The 16,020-nt window shown below is 46.5% G+C and overlaps 2 protein-coding genes across 7 annotated transcripts in view; both read right to left on the bottom strand.

The window, feature by feature from the left end:
- The window catches only part of CHCHD6 (coiled-coil-helix-coiled-coil-helix domain containing 6), a 113,936-nt gene extending 113,451 nt beyond the window's left edge, over positions 1-485 (bottom strand). For both annotated transcript variants that reach the window (XM_065075663.1, XM_065075662.1), the window contains exon 1: positions 264-485. The gene's annotated coding sequence lies outside the window, so the exon portion shown is untranslated. The remainder of the gene's footprint in view (positions 1-263) is intronic.
- TPRA1 (transmembrane protein adipocyte associated 1) lies at positions 113-16,006 on the bottom strand. Of its 5 annotated transcripts, none has more exons than XM_065075651.1 (11): positions 15,778-16,006; positions 11,691-11,893; positions 11,410-11,542; positions 9,270-9,356; positions 7,727-7,799; positions 6,644-6,723; positions 5,398-5,508; positions 5,199-5,259; positions 4,438-4,540; positions 3,718-3,798; positions 113-2,995 (listed from the first exon to the last, which is right to left on the bottom strand). In XM_065075651.1, the coding sequence occupies exons 2-11, from the start codon at positions 11,879-11,881 to the stop codon at positions 2,761-2,763; spliced, it is 1,155 nt and encodes a 384-aa protein (XP_064931723.1). In that variant the 5' UTR covers positions 11,882-11,893; positions 15,778-16,006; the 3' UTR covers positions 113-2,760. The 5 variants fall into 5 exon arrangements, with proteins under 5 accessions (XP_064931723.1, XP_064931724.1, XP_064931726.1 ...); XM_065075652.1 differs by having other exon boundaries at positions 11,691-11,890; positions 15,778-15,995; XM_065075654.1 differs by lacking the exon at positions 15,778-16,006 and adding an exon at positions 15,519-15,668.
- Positions 16,007-16,020: the final 14 nt, after the last annotated feature.

Consider the following 16,020-nt stretch of genomic DNA (forward strand, 5'->3'; position numbering starts at 1 on the left):
GAGTTATTGCATTATTATCTGCCATATTTCTTCAGGGATTAAAAAAAAATATCTTAAAAGTTGGTGGGTTTTTTCCCCTTCATAATATGAATCATTGGAGAAAGTATGAGCATTTATGCCAAACTTAATTTTATTTCTTTATTTTACACACAAAAATATACATTTATTCTATATTTTCTCTCTTTGCATCCCCAACACACACATAACACACTCTGCCGAAGGACCATTTTGAATGTGGCCCAAAGCGTTATATATATACATACATAAACATACAACAGGAGGAAGGTCAGTCCGGGACCTCACGCAGAAGCTCAGCAGCAGAACGTGCAACACTCCAGAAATACTGGAGTCCTGCCAGCAAAGGACAAGGACGGGACGGACGTGTGGACCACGTGCACAGGTGACAAAAAGGCCAGTTCCTAACTGGCTCTTCTCATCCCCGAGGAGGGCAAATACGTCCTCTCGGTCAGGGCGTTGAGAGTCTGCAAATACTCCTTGGGATGGAAAAGCGGTCACTCCATTTCTCAGCTGCTTTAAGACCTTTACACCTCTTGGCTGCCCGAGGCCCACCAGCTCCAGGGAAGCTCTGCAGGTTTGCCCAAGTTTTCCACCAGCGGTTCAGGATCAGCGCTGCAAGCAGCGTTCGGAGCAGCAGCAGAGCAGTCCAGCCACCACGTCATCCGTCCCTTTGCAAGCGAGCGAGCCAGCGTGGCCCAGGCTGCTTCACAGCAAGTGACAGGAGGAGCACAGAACAATTCCGTGATGTGGTAAGGGCTGAACCAGCCAGTTGCTTGTCCAGCCCTTCCATGGTCATTGCACGGAGGGTAAACGTGAAAGGCTGTTGATCTACATGAGACAATTCGGCTCTTGCACGTAGACAAATGGAATCCTTTTTTCCTCAAAAGTAAATAATAAAAAAGGGGGGTTGGTTTGTTTTCAAGGTGCCAATGCTACTTTGAGGCCTGTGGGGCAAAGTTCACAGGCAGAACAGAGAGGCTGCACTGCTCATTAACAAAAGAAAAAAAAGCAAAGGCCTGCATAGTTTTGGCAACCAATGTGAACTTCATGTTCTTACCCAAACTTTCTTTCCCTGAGGTGGGAACACCTGGTAGCAAACACCTGCTTGTGATCCAAACTAACACCTCCATGCTGCACCCTGCACGACAATTTCCCAGAAACTCTTACCTCAATATTTTTCAAGAACAGCAGTGAGTCGAGGCAAGAGATTCACACAGTTCCCAAACACTTCAAATTCCCTCTTGCCACCACAGGAAGTTGCTATTGCTTAGAGCAGATCTCCACCTGCCTGGAGGACTCAGGTAGGAAAGCACCCCCAAAGTGAGAGGAATACACCTCTGCATCCTTGGAGAGCACAGGGCATCCCAGAAACCAGCCTGACACAGCTTTCAGCTGAACAGTCCTGGACTGGAACACCATGTCTTGAAACTGCACACCAGACAGCTCAGACAGGAGCAGTCCCCCTTCCAGCACAGAAGAGGTTAGTAAGAAGTTCCAGATAGTCTTTAAATGAGCCACACTCCACACGCACAAAAGAATTTTCAACATATCAAGCCATAAAACCTGTTCAGACCAGCAGAAGGCTGGGGATCTGAACGGCAACACAAGAGAGGGACCCTGCCAGGGAAATGTCCATCTCCCACTTGCCTCCCTACTAAAACCGCCAGCCAGCTCCGTTCCAGCCCACTGTGGTGCTTGAGAGCTTCCAGTCACTAAATACTGACAGCTCAGATCATCAAGGGCTTCTGCTCTGCCTCAAGCACCTGAATGTCTCTGGAACCTTCATCTGCAGAGTCAGCTTCCTCCTTCAGAGCACTCCCCAGGATCCTGCCAGAGCCACGAAGCCGGACAGATGGAAAATTCACCTGCCTCAAAGGTTTTATTCTCAAAACTCAGCCCTGATTCAGTGTTGTTACTTAGATTTTCCTGTGAGCTCAGACGCACAACCATACAGCCTCCACAGGCATTTTCACAGCTGCTTCAGCTCAGCTAGACAGCAGTGCTGTCTGTCCTTCTGTCTCCCTGTCACTCAGTCCATCAATTCCACTAGCTGCAAGTCCCCCAAAAGGCTCCCAAGGGCACAAAGAGCAGCTCATTCCTCTTCATTCCTCTTTTCTCCTTCCCACACACACTCCGAACACTCCTTTCAACCCCTAGCAAGTGCAAATCATTACTTTCATCACTTTCAACTGAAACCAGAGACAAGCCCAGCTGACCAGCTTCCCTCTCCAGACACTACCACCCCTTATGCTGTTGCATCGTGACAAGACCCAGGCAACCACGCTGCTTGAAAAAACCCCAGAACACCATCTTTGGTTTCAACCACCAAAATCTTTCTACATATGTACAATACAGCAGTTAAATCAACACCCTCATCCCTAAACACCATTCCCCTAATTGGCAGACAAGTGCTTTCAATCATTGAAAAGGAAGAGATGCCCGTCAGGCCTGTGTTATGGGTCACATTCACATCTGGAACACAGAGCATCAGGAAGGTTCAGTGTTTATAGGTTTGTGAACAAAACTGTTTGACATTGTTCTCAGGTAGTGCCAGAAAATGTTCTTTCCAACAGGATTTGGGCTGCCAGCTTAGTTCCACAACAGGCTTTGGAAATCCTAAGGAAGAGATGAAAGCCACTGCAGACAGCCAAGGACAGATTTCCGACGGACATCCTAACAGCTGCAGCACCAGGAGTTGAGAAGGAAAAGAACGAGGCATGGCTTGAAGCAGGTCACCCTGCTTCAGGCATTGATGGCTTTCCAGCGGTCACTGTCCGTGCTGTTGATGCTGCCCACGTGATACGGCATCGAGGCCACGTCATCCAGGTAGGCGGTGGTATCGATCTGAGTGTTCGAGTAGAACCCCGAATCCATTCCTTCCTTCTTAGCGACAGCATATGGGTGGGGTAGGTGCACATCCACATCCTCGGGTTCATCCACCTGACATTTGTAGGAGAAAAGGATCTTTGGTTCAGACCTGGAGTGAGCAAAGATTTAAAACACGTGTTTAAGCAACGTAGTATCACAGCCACTTACTCTTAAACTCAGCACCACTAAGAAATTGTGTGTTCAGACCCTAAAGACTCTTCTCATCAGCTTTCAGTTCTGAAATATACCCAGCAAAATAACTGCCATAAAGTAATGCTAAATATAGCTTTGGACTAAGTCACCTGAAGGAAATAAAAAGGGAAGAATCCTGACTCCTGTGTGGGAAAGATGTTCTTATCTTTGGGAGTTCTGAATTACTGAAGGCAAAAGCATTCCAACAGCACCAGACTCCACAGTGGCCTGGTTACTGACACCAGCACAACACGAGTCCACCCCAAGTTCCATCTGCACACATCAGCAAAACCAAAATACAAGCACTTGTGCATCAGCAGTTTTCATCTCTAACTCCAAACATTGTTCTGATTTCAGAACACAGCAGAGGCACGTTCTGATATTTTAGGAGTACTTTGTGTTCTTAGTTATTTTAAAGGCTGCTGTTTCTTGCTTATGGACTACAAAAGCTAAAGCCTACAATAAAATAGTCTTTTTTCCTGCCAAGATGCATCTCCTCTGAGTGGCCACACGGCGGCAACCGCGACCCGCGAATCACAGTCCCGAGTGCTGGTTTCCTAACTGGCATTCTAGTCACTGCCTTTATTCTCATTCAAGTGACAATATACACCCTCTAAACTCCTGTTGCTGGCTACTCACCCAAAGAAGCCTTTCAGGAACGCCACATAGATGAGAGGTGCGAAGAAGCTGAAGTAAAGGAACGTGGTGGCATCGACACAGCTGTCAATGGCAAAAGACAACATAAAGGAATTTAGCACTCAGGCACAAAACAGCTGGATAACACCAGTCACATCCCCCCAGATTGACCCAATTTCCCTCTAGTGTCCAAGCAGTGACCAAGAGAAGTCTTGTGCTAAATAAATTCAAACTGGTGCAAAGTAACAGACATTGCCATCAACACGTGTCACTGCTCTTAGACACTCTGAGGGAACCACGCCAAGACCTAAGGTCTGGACCAAGAGCACAGTCTCAGTGCTCCCGATTTTGACTCAAAAGCGCCACTGATCCCTGCAGAACGAGACTCCAGATGAGAATAAGGCCATCTCCATGCTATTTCTAGCAAACAGACGATTTCCTCCCTTATTACCTGTGAAACACCAGCCAACAGCCCGGCATCAGTGGATTCCAACTATTATTCTCACTCACTACCTCAAGACTACTGCAGAGCACACAGCTCCACAGAGCTCTCCACTTGGAGTCTCCTGACCTCTTAGAGGTCTTTCGGCACAAAACAGAACCAAAAGCTTTATTCTTCTTTAGGAACAGAGCACAAGTTTGTTTTCTTGGGAGAGGCAGTGTTGAAGGACACTCAAGTGCAACACGAGAAACTGGGCTGCAGACCCCGCACAGCATACATACCACAGTCCTTCTATGATATCCACACAGAGGAGGGCACTGCCCAGGCCCTGCACCAGGTTCAGCAGCGCCAGGATTCCAGCATAAACATAAAAACTCCTCCTGGCTGTGGGAAAAACATGAACACAGATGAAGCTCAACCTCATAAGCACCAGCTCAGTGCAAATCTGTTTAATGGAGATGACAAACCCAACAGAAGCATCTCACCATCTTGTTTAAGAATTCCCAAAGAATTAAGACTGTGTTTTCCTATGCCATGCTGCCAGGATTGCTGTGGATAGTGGACTAAACTGTACCCTCCTCCACGTCTATACATACAAGATGGGTTTTGAAAACACACAGTCATGGCAACACACGCAAAGGTTTTATAGACAGGCACCCGGAACCAGCATCAGCCACACACTTAACATCGTACATGTATTTCAAAGGAAACTATTACTAAGAAGCCATTTCTTACAGCTCTCTGAAGATTATATATTTAGATTGCATCTGTATCATTAACTGCGCAGTAAATTTTGTTTTCTTAATGTATTAATCGTTTAGGTACTGAAGTAGCAATGTAACTGCTCTTACTCTGCTCTCCAAGAGGCACAACATGGTGTTTTCCACAGATAACTTATCAGTCCTTTGCTGCGTATCTGCACACCCAGGTAGTGGGATGTATTTGCAGCACAATCAGATATAGGAACCTCTTACTCCCACCTTTGTTTTATCCTGGTGCTTTCTTCCCCATCTATACTATGGAACACACTACGGCCACTTACAGGGCAAAGAAATCCGGTCTTTCAGAGGAGTTTTTGGAAGAATCACCACCAAGGAATATACCTGTTGGGACAAAGAACACACTGTAGCACAGCTGCTTGAAAACTGAACTCAACAGTCCTTGCCAGGCCGGTGTGCGCTGTCACGCTCTCCCTAGACTCCTGCAGCTGTCAGAGTGCGTAACACACACCCACTACTTACCAGAAAGAAGAAACAGGAGCTGGCAAGCCAAAAGTGTCTCCCTCCATGGCCATAGATGTTGAAGTCTTCTGCTGAGAGGTGGGCATCAGGGTACAGGATTTCCAGGGTGCCCTAGGAGAGAAGTGGCACCAACATGATTCTGCTAAAGTGCGTGTCTGGACAAAGGAGACTGTGTTTAAAGAAGTTTCAGTGAACAGCTGTCCCTTCCATCTAAGACCTAAGCACTCCCCTGCTGAGACCAAGTGAAGCTCACACAAGAGAAGAGGAAGAAACCGAAGACAAGTAGTACAGGGAAAAAAGTGGCAGGAATCTGCATTTGAGAGAAACCAGCATCAAGGACATTCCAGAAGAGACCGAATGAAGGGCAGGGGATGCAAGCAGTTATCTGCTTGAAATAGTCTTAAGAGTTCCATTTCCACTTCTAAAGTACACTTTTCCTGCTAAAGCATCCAGAATATAATGGCCTACGCTTGTACAAGAGCTGGGAAAGGACACTGTCTCATTCACTTGAATTCCTGAAAAATGGTATGAACAGAATCTACCATGCAGACAATGGAGAGAGAAAAGAGCTTGTAAGCACTACTGAACCCAGAGATAGCTCAAACACTTGATATTTAATGAGGCTCCTCCAGCTTTATCATGTGGTAATGATCAGCTCGCTGCCTCTGCAAGCAAGAGCCTGGTCACAGAACAAAGATCTGTGTGTTATTCTGGCGCTGCCCCAAGCACAGAGACACGAGGCTGACCAGTTACATACCAAGGAGAAGAATAAACCCGGACACATACCGCATTGTTCAGAGAGATGGAGATACAGCTAATAAACGGAGCTAGCAAGCCAGCCACTAGTTTGGAGGGAAACAAGAGCTCTCAGCGCTCAAAGAGCCAGAAGACAAGAGGCCCACTGCACTGCCCTTGTCTGGCAAGCACACCTCAGGTCTCCGCATCCAGTCCTCACGGCACTTGAGAGTCAGAACTTGTGGCTCAGGTGTGAAAAAGCTCTCACTCCTGTTCCAAGATTCACTAAATAAGGCAATCCACCTAAACCTCATCTCATTTCTCAACCGTGGCTGAGCCATTCATGCCATAATGAGGATGAGGAGAGGTGTGTGCTCTGGGGAGCATTCAGTCTTCCCCCAAAACCTCATCCAAAGAATAAAGCTGACACTTTCCAGACAGGAAACCCAGCTGCCTAACTCCAAAGTCTCCTCTTTTGCAAAGACTAATCCTTCTGCTTCAGTGTACTCACCTGGGTGATGGAATATGCCAGAGACAGCACTGTAGTGATTGCCAGAACACGTTTCACACTCGACTTGCTCTCCAAGTGACCTGGAATTAATGAATACAGATGTGACTCAGGATGTGATCCCAGTGCTGGTAAAAATCAGTTCTCTCCAAAATCAATATAGGAAAACATCTGTATTTCCAGAGGCCTTCAAGGGAAGGTTAAAGCTCACTTAACTGCTAGAATCTGCTTTCATGTTTGGAGAGCTGAGCCTTCCACAGACAAAATAATAATACCTAGAAAACAACAGCTTTTAACTTGCTTTCCTCATACCCACTAATATAGGTGATGCAATTAAGTCCTCCTGCTAGAGTTACCAAAAAAGAAATTTTAAAAAAAGCAAAAAACAACAGTCAGGAATTACTTCAGTATCATGTACAATGAGATGCTGTGGAGTTTCTTCTAAGGAAAAAGGTTGGTGGGAGATTGGGTTAGAGCAGGGAAGAAAGGAAGAGTTTACAGAAATCTGCACTGGATTATGCTGGAGCAGAAAATCTCCTCAAACTCCTCCCAACCTAAATTGTCCGGTGAGCTCTCAGAAGATGAAAGATGTGCTCAGATGTCCCAGTGGCAGATGTAACAGTGACATCTACCAGCCCCCCATCTCTGACCCACAGGAGGGTGCTCCACACAGCATTTTCACCTGTACAACTGAAAAAAGTAGTTACAGATTGCAGGTAAAGCTAAAGCATTTGAATGAAGTCAGGAGGGAATCAAATCAACCAAGAAGGGGACAGAATGACCCCAACAAACGAACCCAACAAAGGGAAAGATCAGGCTGTTGATCATCTTCAGCCAAGCTGTACCCTCCTTCACCACACGCATGCAGAACAAAGCACATACAAACCCCGAAACTGCACAAGTCTTAGATCTGTAAATATAATCAGGCTCTCAGACATTTGTAACTAAAACGGCCCAACTTGTCTTTTTATTCTAGAGCTCCTTCACTTTACAGAATCAGCATCTCCACAAACTTAGAGTTGCAGCCTCTGTGGAAAGAAAGGGGACAGGAGCATTCAAAGCACTCGAGAACCTCCTGACACATACCAAAGGCGAGGCCTAGAATCACCACGCTCAGCTCAATCGCCAGAAGGAAGAACCTTGTGATCTCCCACAGGATCTGAGGGATAACAGAAACCAGACAAACACGATTAGATGGAGCCAGGAACCACTTATAAGTTAATACAGCAAATCTCCACTCCCCGCTCCAGGGGATGGCAGCTTCTGAATGGAGCGAGTCATTTCCACAAACCTTCCTCATGCTTTGTAAGGGATACTAATTACATGCCTGTGAAACAGAACAGTCTCGTGGAAGCAAACAAACAGCATGCCTACAGAGAGAGGAAGTGGCCATGGGTTGCCACACTTGAGGATTTATCGCTTGTCTTGGATGTGTTCTTTCTGCTGTACTCCCAAGGAGCACAAACCCAAGACAACCTCAACAGTATAATATTAAACAGGGCCAGTTTTTAAAGCTGTAGATTCTGCAGTACAGTTACCACCAGACCAACCCAGTATTCTGCACTCCTCCAAAGCTACTGGTCCCTAAACCTAAAGCATATTCAACACTTAAGTCCTCCCGCTTCCAGCTTGTGACTTTCATTCCCATGTTTTATTTGGTGAAAGAAGACTAGAAACACAGCAGATGAGGCAACTTTGCAGGTAGTCATGCAATAAATGAGTGCTAAACCTAGAACATGAACCCAGATCCTGTCTTACTAATCCTTTTCCTCTGAGCACTGAATGGCACTCTCTCTTGAAGAAACATAATATTTTAAGAGGCCTTCAATAGACACTTTTGAGCTCAAAAAAACACAGCTGAAGAAAAGCACCTCCTCCATTATTCAAGTCCTGGACCTACATCTATTCATCACTGGTGAATAAAAATGCTACAAACATCCAGCCACACACAGAACCAGTGCATTACAATGCTTTGACAGGCAACATTAAAGGGGAAAGCAAAAGGACCACACTGATCCCAGACAATAAAGCTGGAAGACCTGTACCCTGCAGGTGACTCTTCTTCCTCTACCAGCTCCAGAACCATAGAGCTTTTTGTTTTAGACAATATTGCACTACAAGTCAAATGATTACAAAGGAAGAGCACGTACAAAGCTATTTCCTGTTTGCTAAGGGTTCACCCTGTGCTCAGAGTGGCTGCAAGGACAGACTTCAGACAGCAGCCTCAAAAGGGGATTTGGTTTTACTTGCTTTCCATACAACAAAATCAAGTATTTTTCAAAGAGCTACTCAAATATTGCAAAAGTAACAAAGGCCAGGTCTTGCCTATCTACTAAAGGTATCTGAACATTTAGCTCTTGCAAAGCAGAGTCATTCCATTCCTACAACAGGAAAGTTCTGCTGCCACTATTTGTGTGTCTATTTTGGGAGGTCTATTGTTTTACAGCCCTGGATGTTGTGATCATTTAGATACAGTTATCAAAACAGGATTCTATAGTACACATAGCTACAAGCACTGCAAATAAAACCCCCACGTTCTTCCTGTATACACATAAAAGGAAAGCCTTAGCGGATTGCTGTGACTAGACCTGCACAAAAGAGAGCCTCTAAAAGTCAGCGTTGCACCTACCTTATCGGCAACCATGGCAGCGTCAGAAGCACTCACAGTCATGGAGACAACAGCCCGGGCAATACCAACAAGAGCCACCACAAATACCTACACAAAAAGATACCATATGTGAGCACATGTCCAAAGGCACACACGCAGTAGTGACCAGAAACCACTTTGGAATACCATTGCCAGGTCAGCTTTCAAGCCTGATAATGTGTACTAAGGATTTCCTGTACAGATTAGGGTTAATTTCCTGAAGAAGATTCCTCAGGCTTGTTAGATGTAGGAGTACTGGCTTAGAATTTAGGAAGGCACAAAATTTCCCCAACTGTCAGATTAAACAGCTCTGAAGAGGTCTCAACTGCTCCTTACACCAGTATCTTTACAGGCAAACAGTCTTCCTGCCCTTCAGTCCACTGGTGTAGAGGAGGAAAAACAGACAGAAACCAGACAAAAACCATATCGCTCCAAACTACGAGATGAAGTGCTTGGTATGACCAAATAAACCAATCGCATCAGATAACAGAAGCCACTTGATACCAACTACCACACTTCAGATCTGTGATAAAACTAAAATCTGCAGTTCTCTCACTCAACAGTGACAATGTTGAGGAACTCAGAGGAAAAAAAGCTGCAGCCAACAGCTTTAAAACACCTTACCCTGCCCCACAGTGCAACAGAGACACACGAGTCAGCCATGCACCGTTTAGACGGGACAGCATGGAGCTCAGCGAGGTTAATTTACCAACTCCCATGCTGTCACAGCCATACCATGCAATTAAGAGATCAGCTGGATATATCTACCCTCCACTGTGCAGATTTACCCTCTAGGAAAGCAGAATTTTCCAGATAAAATCCTTCAAGTCACAGGCTAATTTTAAAGATGCAGGTATGAGACAGCGAAATCTATCAGGGAATGAAGAGAGTCCAAGGTGTCTGGAGAATGGAAATGATCCATAAACCACCTACAGCTGAATAATTCCTCCTTATAAGAAGGGAAGCAAACACCATGAAAAGAGAATACAACAACACTCTCTCCTGGGGTGGAAAACTCTAGGACAAAACACTGACAAAAATGAAGGGTCCTTGAATATTATGGTGTTCTGGAGCAGCAACAACTCACTGTAGAGGAAAATATGCCCTTTTTGCTTTCTCTCTAAGTACGCAGAGATTCTTCCCAATCTATTAACTTTGCTTTAATCAGTGGCTCCACAAGAAAGCCTTCCTTCAAGGCATAACAAACAGCCATTTGAAATTCTCACAGAACACACATCCTCATTTCCCAATAACACATTCCAGAAGATCAAACTGAACAAAACCGTTGTCCTCTAAGGCCGTTTCATCACTTTCTGCTTCTCACTGTTTTGAAAAAGTCAAAAGCACATGGCCAGTTCACTCTTCTCTTCCCTTTGGTCTCTGAGGAGTTTTGCTTTTCAAAGCCTTTAGCATGAACTTCCTACTAAACCACATGCGTTACTGGAACCACAAAGAAAGATTTAAATACTGAGTGGAAGCAGTTGGTAATATTTTTAAAAGTTTAGAGCATTTGTTCAGCTAACAGGTATGAATCTCAGACATGACTATAGACACTACCTTGACATGAGAAAAAGCTGCCCATGCCTTTTAAACTGGTGAGGGGAGAACAGACAAGATCTCACATGTTGGAGAGTTGTAACTCTACTGCCTGTGTGTTTGGTTTCCACCTTTAGAAGGAACAAGAACATAAACTCAGCAGCCGCTTCGATAGGATGGGAAAGAAACTACAGCAGAAATTACAGAAATTATTCTCCCGTGTTTCACTTTCATTTCCCCAGTGAGAAGCTGGTTTTGTGTCACATGTGACTTACTGCAAAGAACAAGAAAGTGAAAGATGCTAAAGTCCAAAACAGCAAAGAATGGGGGATGAAATCACCATGGGAGAACAAAATCCACCTAAATCCAGCAGTAAGGTCCCAGAATCCGTGAAAAGCAGAATTAAGATAGCGGGGCAGGGAAGAGGGGGAAGTGTTTAATTCTTGTAGCATACCTTCAACTAAAAATCTATTTTATCCCTGTGAGATCTGGTCTAGACTCTCTCTCCACGAGTTCAGTGATATTATTAATGAGTGGTAATAAAAAACACTCTCTCATCAGTTCAAAAGCACAGAGTGGTACTCACTAGTATGTAGAACGTAGTGAAGATGGGGCTGGAAGTGACCCGGATTTTGGCCCTGGCAGAGGGCAGCTTCCAGAGAAGAAACATAAAGAAAAGCACATTGGGAACCAGGAGCAGAAGATCCCAGTAGCGGACTCTGCAAAAAGTAAATCAATCAGGTTTTTGTCCTGTTCTTCGGCATCCAAAAAAGGCGCCAGCCCCAGTCCCTTCTCAACCAAGCTCTGAGAACGGGAGCTCCTTCCCCTGGCCAGGGTCAGACCATGGTCCCATGTCCTCTATCTCACCTGGACTTCCCAACGTCCTCATAAAGCAACAACAGGCACTTGTGCGGCACAGTGATGTTGGTGTCGTTGATTGCCTGTGCTGTTGTCAGGGACAAAGCTGTCACATTATCCAACGCTGTCACCAGGGCAGTTGAATGTGTGATGTTGTCAGACACGGATAATCTCATCGCAGACGTCACGGACTGGAACATCCTGCCTTCCTTCTGGTCCGGGTCAAACACAGAGCAAGACAACCACAGCAGAGACAAAAAGCAACACTAAATCAGTTGTGAGTCAGAGTTAAAAACACGGCCCTGCCATTAGGCCCCTGCACAACTGCTTCCTGCTTCTTACAGCAAATTATCATCATCAGAAAGACGGTATTACACAATGAAATGCCACCTGCCCTTCCTCTGCACACAGCTATTAGAGCAGACAAAACAAAACCACTATCTCATATCAGAGTAACAAGTACATTCAAAATAGTGTAATACTACGCTGGATTCGATTTGGTGATTTTTTTGATTCATAGAAGAAACCAAGACTCGGCAGCAACACGTGACATCATCGGATGGAGACAGAAACTCTGCTGTACCAGAACATCCACTATCTTTCTAGCTCCTGAGATTAAAAAGTTACAGTCATGATTTAATTTCAACTACTGCAAAGAAAAAATGATGGTCCCTCCATAAAACCTGCTGCTGTTACCAACCCCACAATCAGAGAGCAGGGAGAGCTCACATATTTTTATCTAAAGGGGCTGTACAGACTCTTTATCTTCCAAAACCAACACTGACAAAAGCCAAGATTCGGCATTTTTCTTCAGCCCTCTGCAAGACACCAGAACTATTCTGATTTTAAGCAGAACACCAAGGCTGTGAAAAGATAGCACCTGTCTAAAAGCCCGTTGGCATAAAGTCCTCCAACTTCTTTACATCCACTAGCCACAATTGCTTCGCACTTCTAAGATAATCAGCATCATCACTGGTAGTTTACAAACCCAGAACCAGACCCGGTCCTACCTAATGGGTTTCCTAAGGTCAAACTTTCAGGCAGCAGAGAGTTACGGTGCTCGGTTCTTCTGCCTGCTCTACCTTACACCTCTCCTGCCTCTTGGAAAGATGACAAAACAAAACTTCCCACCCCCTGGTGAAACTCTCTTGAGCTGCCTTCACTGCAAGAACATTCCCATCTTTGCTGCCGTCTGTCCATCCCCCAGGCCCCACCCAGCTGAGATATTAACTGTCACTCTAGAAATTAAAGGGAAACTCTGCTCTGCCACTGATAAAACTCCACGTGCCTCTCGACTGTGCCAGTGGCTTCAGCAGAAACCACACCAGCAGCAGCTTATCCCTCTGATGGGTTCACAGTCACTTTGGAAGCACAAGTGGACTACTGGACACAGAGCTTCAGAGCAAGATTCAGTATATACCAAAGTTTAGACCTGATTTACCTTACTAAGCCGTGCTCTGGACTCACTGTGTTGCCTTGTGCAAATCCTCTTCTCACCCTAAAACAGGCACCCTCCCCATCAAGGCATGTGATGGGGTATGAGCTGAACGCAAACACAGGGTCCTGTCATCTCTCCTGGCACTCCCCAAAGAAGAGGTCACAGATGACATACAGATTCAAAAAATAAAATGTCTATCAAACGGCATTGCCAGAGACAGCGCTGTGGCAGCCTGGGTGCTATCAGCAACCCAGGATTCAGCTCAAAAAACAGAAAATCTCCCTGTTTGACTTTAGCCCTGGCTGGCACAGCAAAAACCGACAGCCTCCGTGCCATTAAATAAACACATGCAGACCTGGAAAGACCAACTTTGTGCTGAGATGACAAAATCTGTGCCAAAAAATCCCAGTTCTAGTAGAGGTTCCAGCAAACAACCTTCATATTCCAGACTTATCTCCCCTTCCCTCCAGCTTCTCACTCCTGAATTGACACTGTTGGGAATGATTTTGTGTGAATAATTTTGCTCCATTGTCTTCCTCTGAAAATTTCTACCTAATTATAAAAAAGCTGGGAAAGGATGGAGAAAAGCCTCACAGAGCATAGGCAGAATAACAATCAACTGCAAACCATCAGAACCTCCTAAAAATCTATTCTGGGGCAAATAATTCAATCTGTCTGTCACAATGAAAAGAGCTGGAGAATAAAGCTGTGAGAGAATGGGAAAAACATCTTCCTTATAAAAAGAACAAACAGACTCCATTCTTTTTCTCTACAAGTCACTACTACCACGGAACAGCAGCGAGCTGCTGATAAGGAGAGGAGTTGGCCACATGTAACAAAGCTCCAGTCATGCAGTTCAAAGGGCAAAGCGGAATCAAGCTTACCTCCCAGCCAGGCTGCTCGCTACAGCCTGGTATTAGTGTCCTGTTCTTCCTCCTAAGATGAAGGACACGCAAAGCAGAGCAACAGAACGTTCAACATGATAAGAAAGGGCAGCCAGAGCCATCAGCCAGGCAGCACGTGGCTCTAATCGCTAAGACATAGAGCATGGATGTGGAGAAGTGTCCCGTTCCCATCAAAATCACCAGCAAATATTCCATGATGTGACCAGGAACTAATGGAAAGGGCCCAGCTAAGCCCTGTCATCCCCAGCAATGCTGCTCCTTCCAGCACACTGTCCAAAGCCATGCCCTGTCTAGCCCAAAATAAATCAGCTGAGCACCCCCAAGGGCTCACCCACCACATCCGGCCTCCCCGTGGCTGCTCGCTGCGGCCAGACCAGCCCACGCGACCGGGATAAACTCACCCCGTACCCACATAAAAGGAAACCAGTGCCACAGCCCTGGTCTCCCTTTTCCTTCTAGCAGCCACCTCTATTCACTGGAAAATAAAAGAAAACGGTTTTCTACACTACAGCCCAAGTCAGGCTGACTCGGCTGAAGCCTCTGTCCTCAAAAGCTGGACTCACAAGTTGAGTTGGGCTCAAGAACATCCCCACAACCCGTCAGGTGCTGGGACAGCGCTGGGGACGGCTCAGCTGCACCTGGGTGACAACAACCACCTCACCCACGGGATGTTTCTTTATTCGGGGCACTGGAACCATATGAGAGCTCAGGGAAACTCAGGGCTCAAAGCCCCAGCAGTTCTCTGTGCTCTCAGTGCCCAAGCACATCCAGGTGAATTGCACACTACCCGAGTTACAGCGCCAATAAAAAAATGACAGTTTCTTTCTTTTTGAAAACAGCATCAGAAGATCTTGCAAGGGCACATCGTACTAGGGTTGAGATTGCTCTTTAAAACACTGTATTTGTGCAAGAGAAAACTGCACTGACCAGATTCCTGTTTAAATACAACTGTTACTTCAATAACTTAAATGGTTTTAAAAAAAGAAGGAAAAAAAGTGCTTCACATTTTGCATTTTACCCTTAGAACAACCTCACAAGGCGGGGATTTCCCACCAGAGACTGAGGACTGTTTTCTCTCTTTTCTCCAACCTTCATTCTCACACCGTGTTCTAGATTCCACTCAAAAGAAAGGAACCAAACCGTTAAAAACAACCAAGCAAAAACACCAACTCAACAACCATCCAAACCCACCAGACAGGCTCCCAGTTCGGTGCCGTGTTTCAGAGATAAGCACACCAAGTTGTTTGTTGATCTGTTTCGGGTTTGGGGGGTGGTTGTTCTTTGTTTTGCCTGGGGGTATTTTTGGATTTTTGTTTTTCCCTCTAGGAGGGTACACGGACAATAATCGATCACAGACAATAATCAAGAAGGCAACAAGCGAAGTGAACGAACAGTCCGTGGTCACTTCGTTCTACGCTGGCAAGGACACACCGTCTATTTTACAGGCTGCCAAAGGAACCAGAGAGCTGGAGAAAACCTTAAGTTACCTCCTACCCTTTAGGCTACAGAAAGACGCCTCTGGACGCTCCCGACACTGAACTCCCAGGCTGCAAACGGGGGCTCAAACCCGCGTCCCCGGGACCCCCTGAGGAGGCTGCGAAGAGCAGAAACCCGGGGAGCGGCGAAGGCTGCCCCGCCGGCCCCGCTCACCCCGAGCGCCGCGGCCAGGCCGGGCCGCTGGGACAGGCCCCACCGCCCCTCCCGTGCCCCCACACTCCACAAAGCCCCGTCCCGGCGTCGTCCCCGCTCCTACCCGCCGCGGGCCCGGCCCGTCCGGCGCTGCCGCCCCGGCGCTCAGTCGTGGGGGCCCGGCCCCGCCATCCTAGGCCCCGGCCCCGCCGTTCCCCTCAGCCAGGGAGCGTCGCTGAAGAGCGGCTGGAGCAGAGCGCCGCGCCGCCACAGCAGACGGGCCCCCGTTTTTCCGGCCGGACCCAGCGGCGCTATTGAGAGACGGTCCCCAAGAGAGAAGCCGCTTAGACCAATCAGGGACCAAATA

This window comes from Columba livia, chromosome 10, assembly GCF_036013475.1.
Source record: "Columba livia isolate bColLiv1 breed racing homer chromosome 10, bColLiv1.pat.W.v2, whole genome shotgun sequence".
NCBI lineage: Eukaryota > Metazoa > Chordata > Aves > Columbiformes > Columbidae > Columba > Columba livia.

Excerpts from the sequence above, each read along its gene's own strand:
- TPRA1 (XM_065075651.1), bottom strand. The coding sequence starts at position 11,881 with ATGTTCCAGTCCGTGACGTCTGCGATGAGATTATCCGTGTCTGACAAC. Across the intron at positions 5,509-6,643 it reads TGGCATATTCCATCACCCAG|GGCACCCTGGAAATCCTGTA; the intron begins GTGAGTACACTG and ends CTTCTCTCCTAG. Across the intron at positions 3,799-4,437 it reads GATATCATAGAAGGACTGTG|CTGTGTCGATGCCACCACGT; the intron begins GTATGTATGCTG and ends TGCCATTGACAG.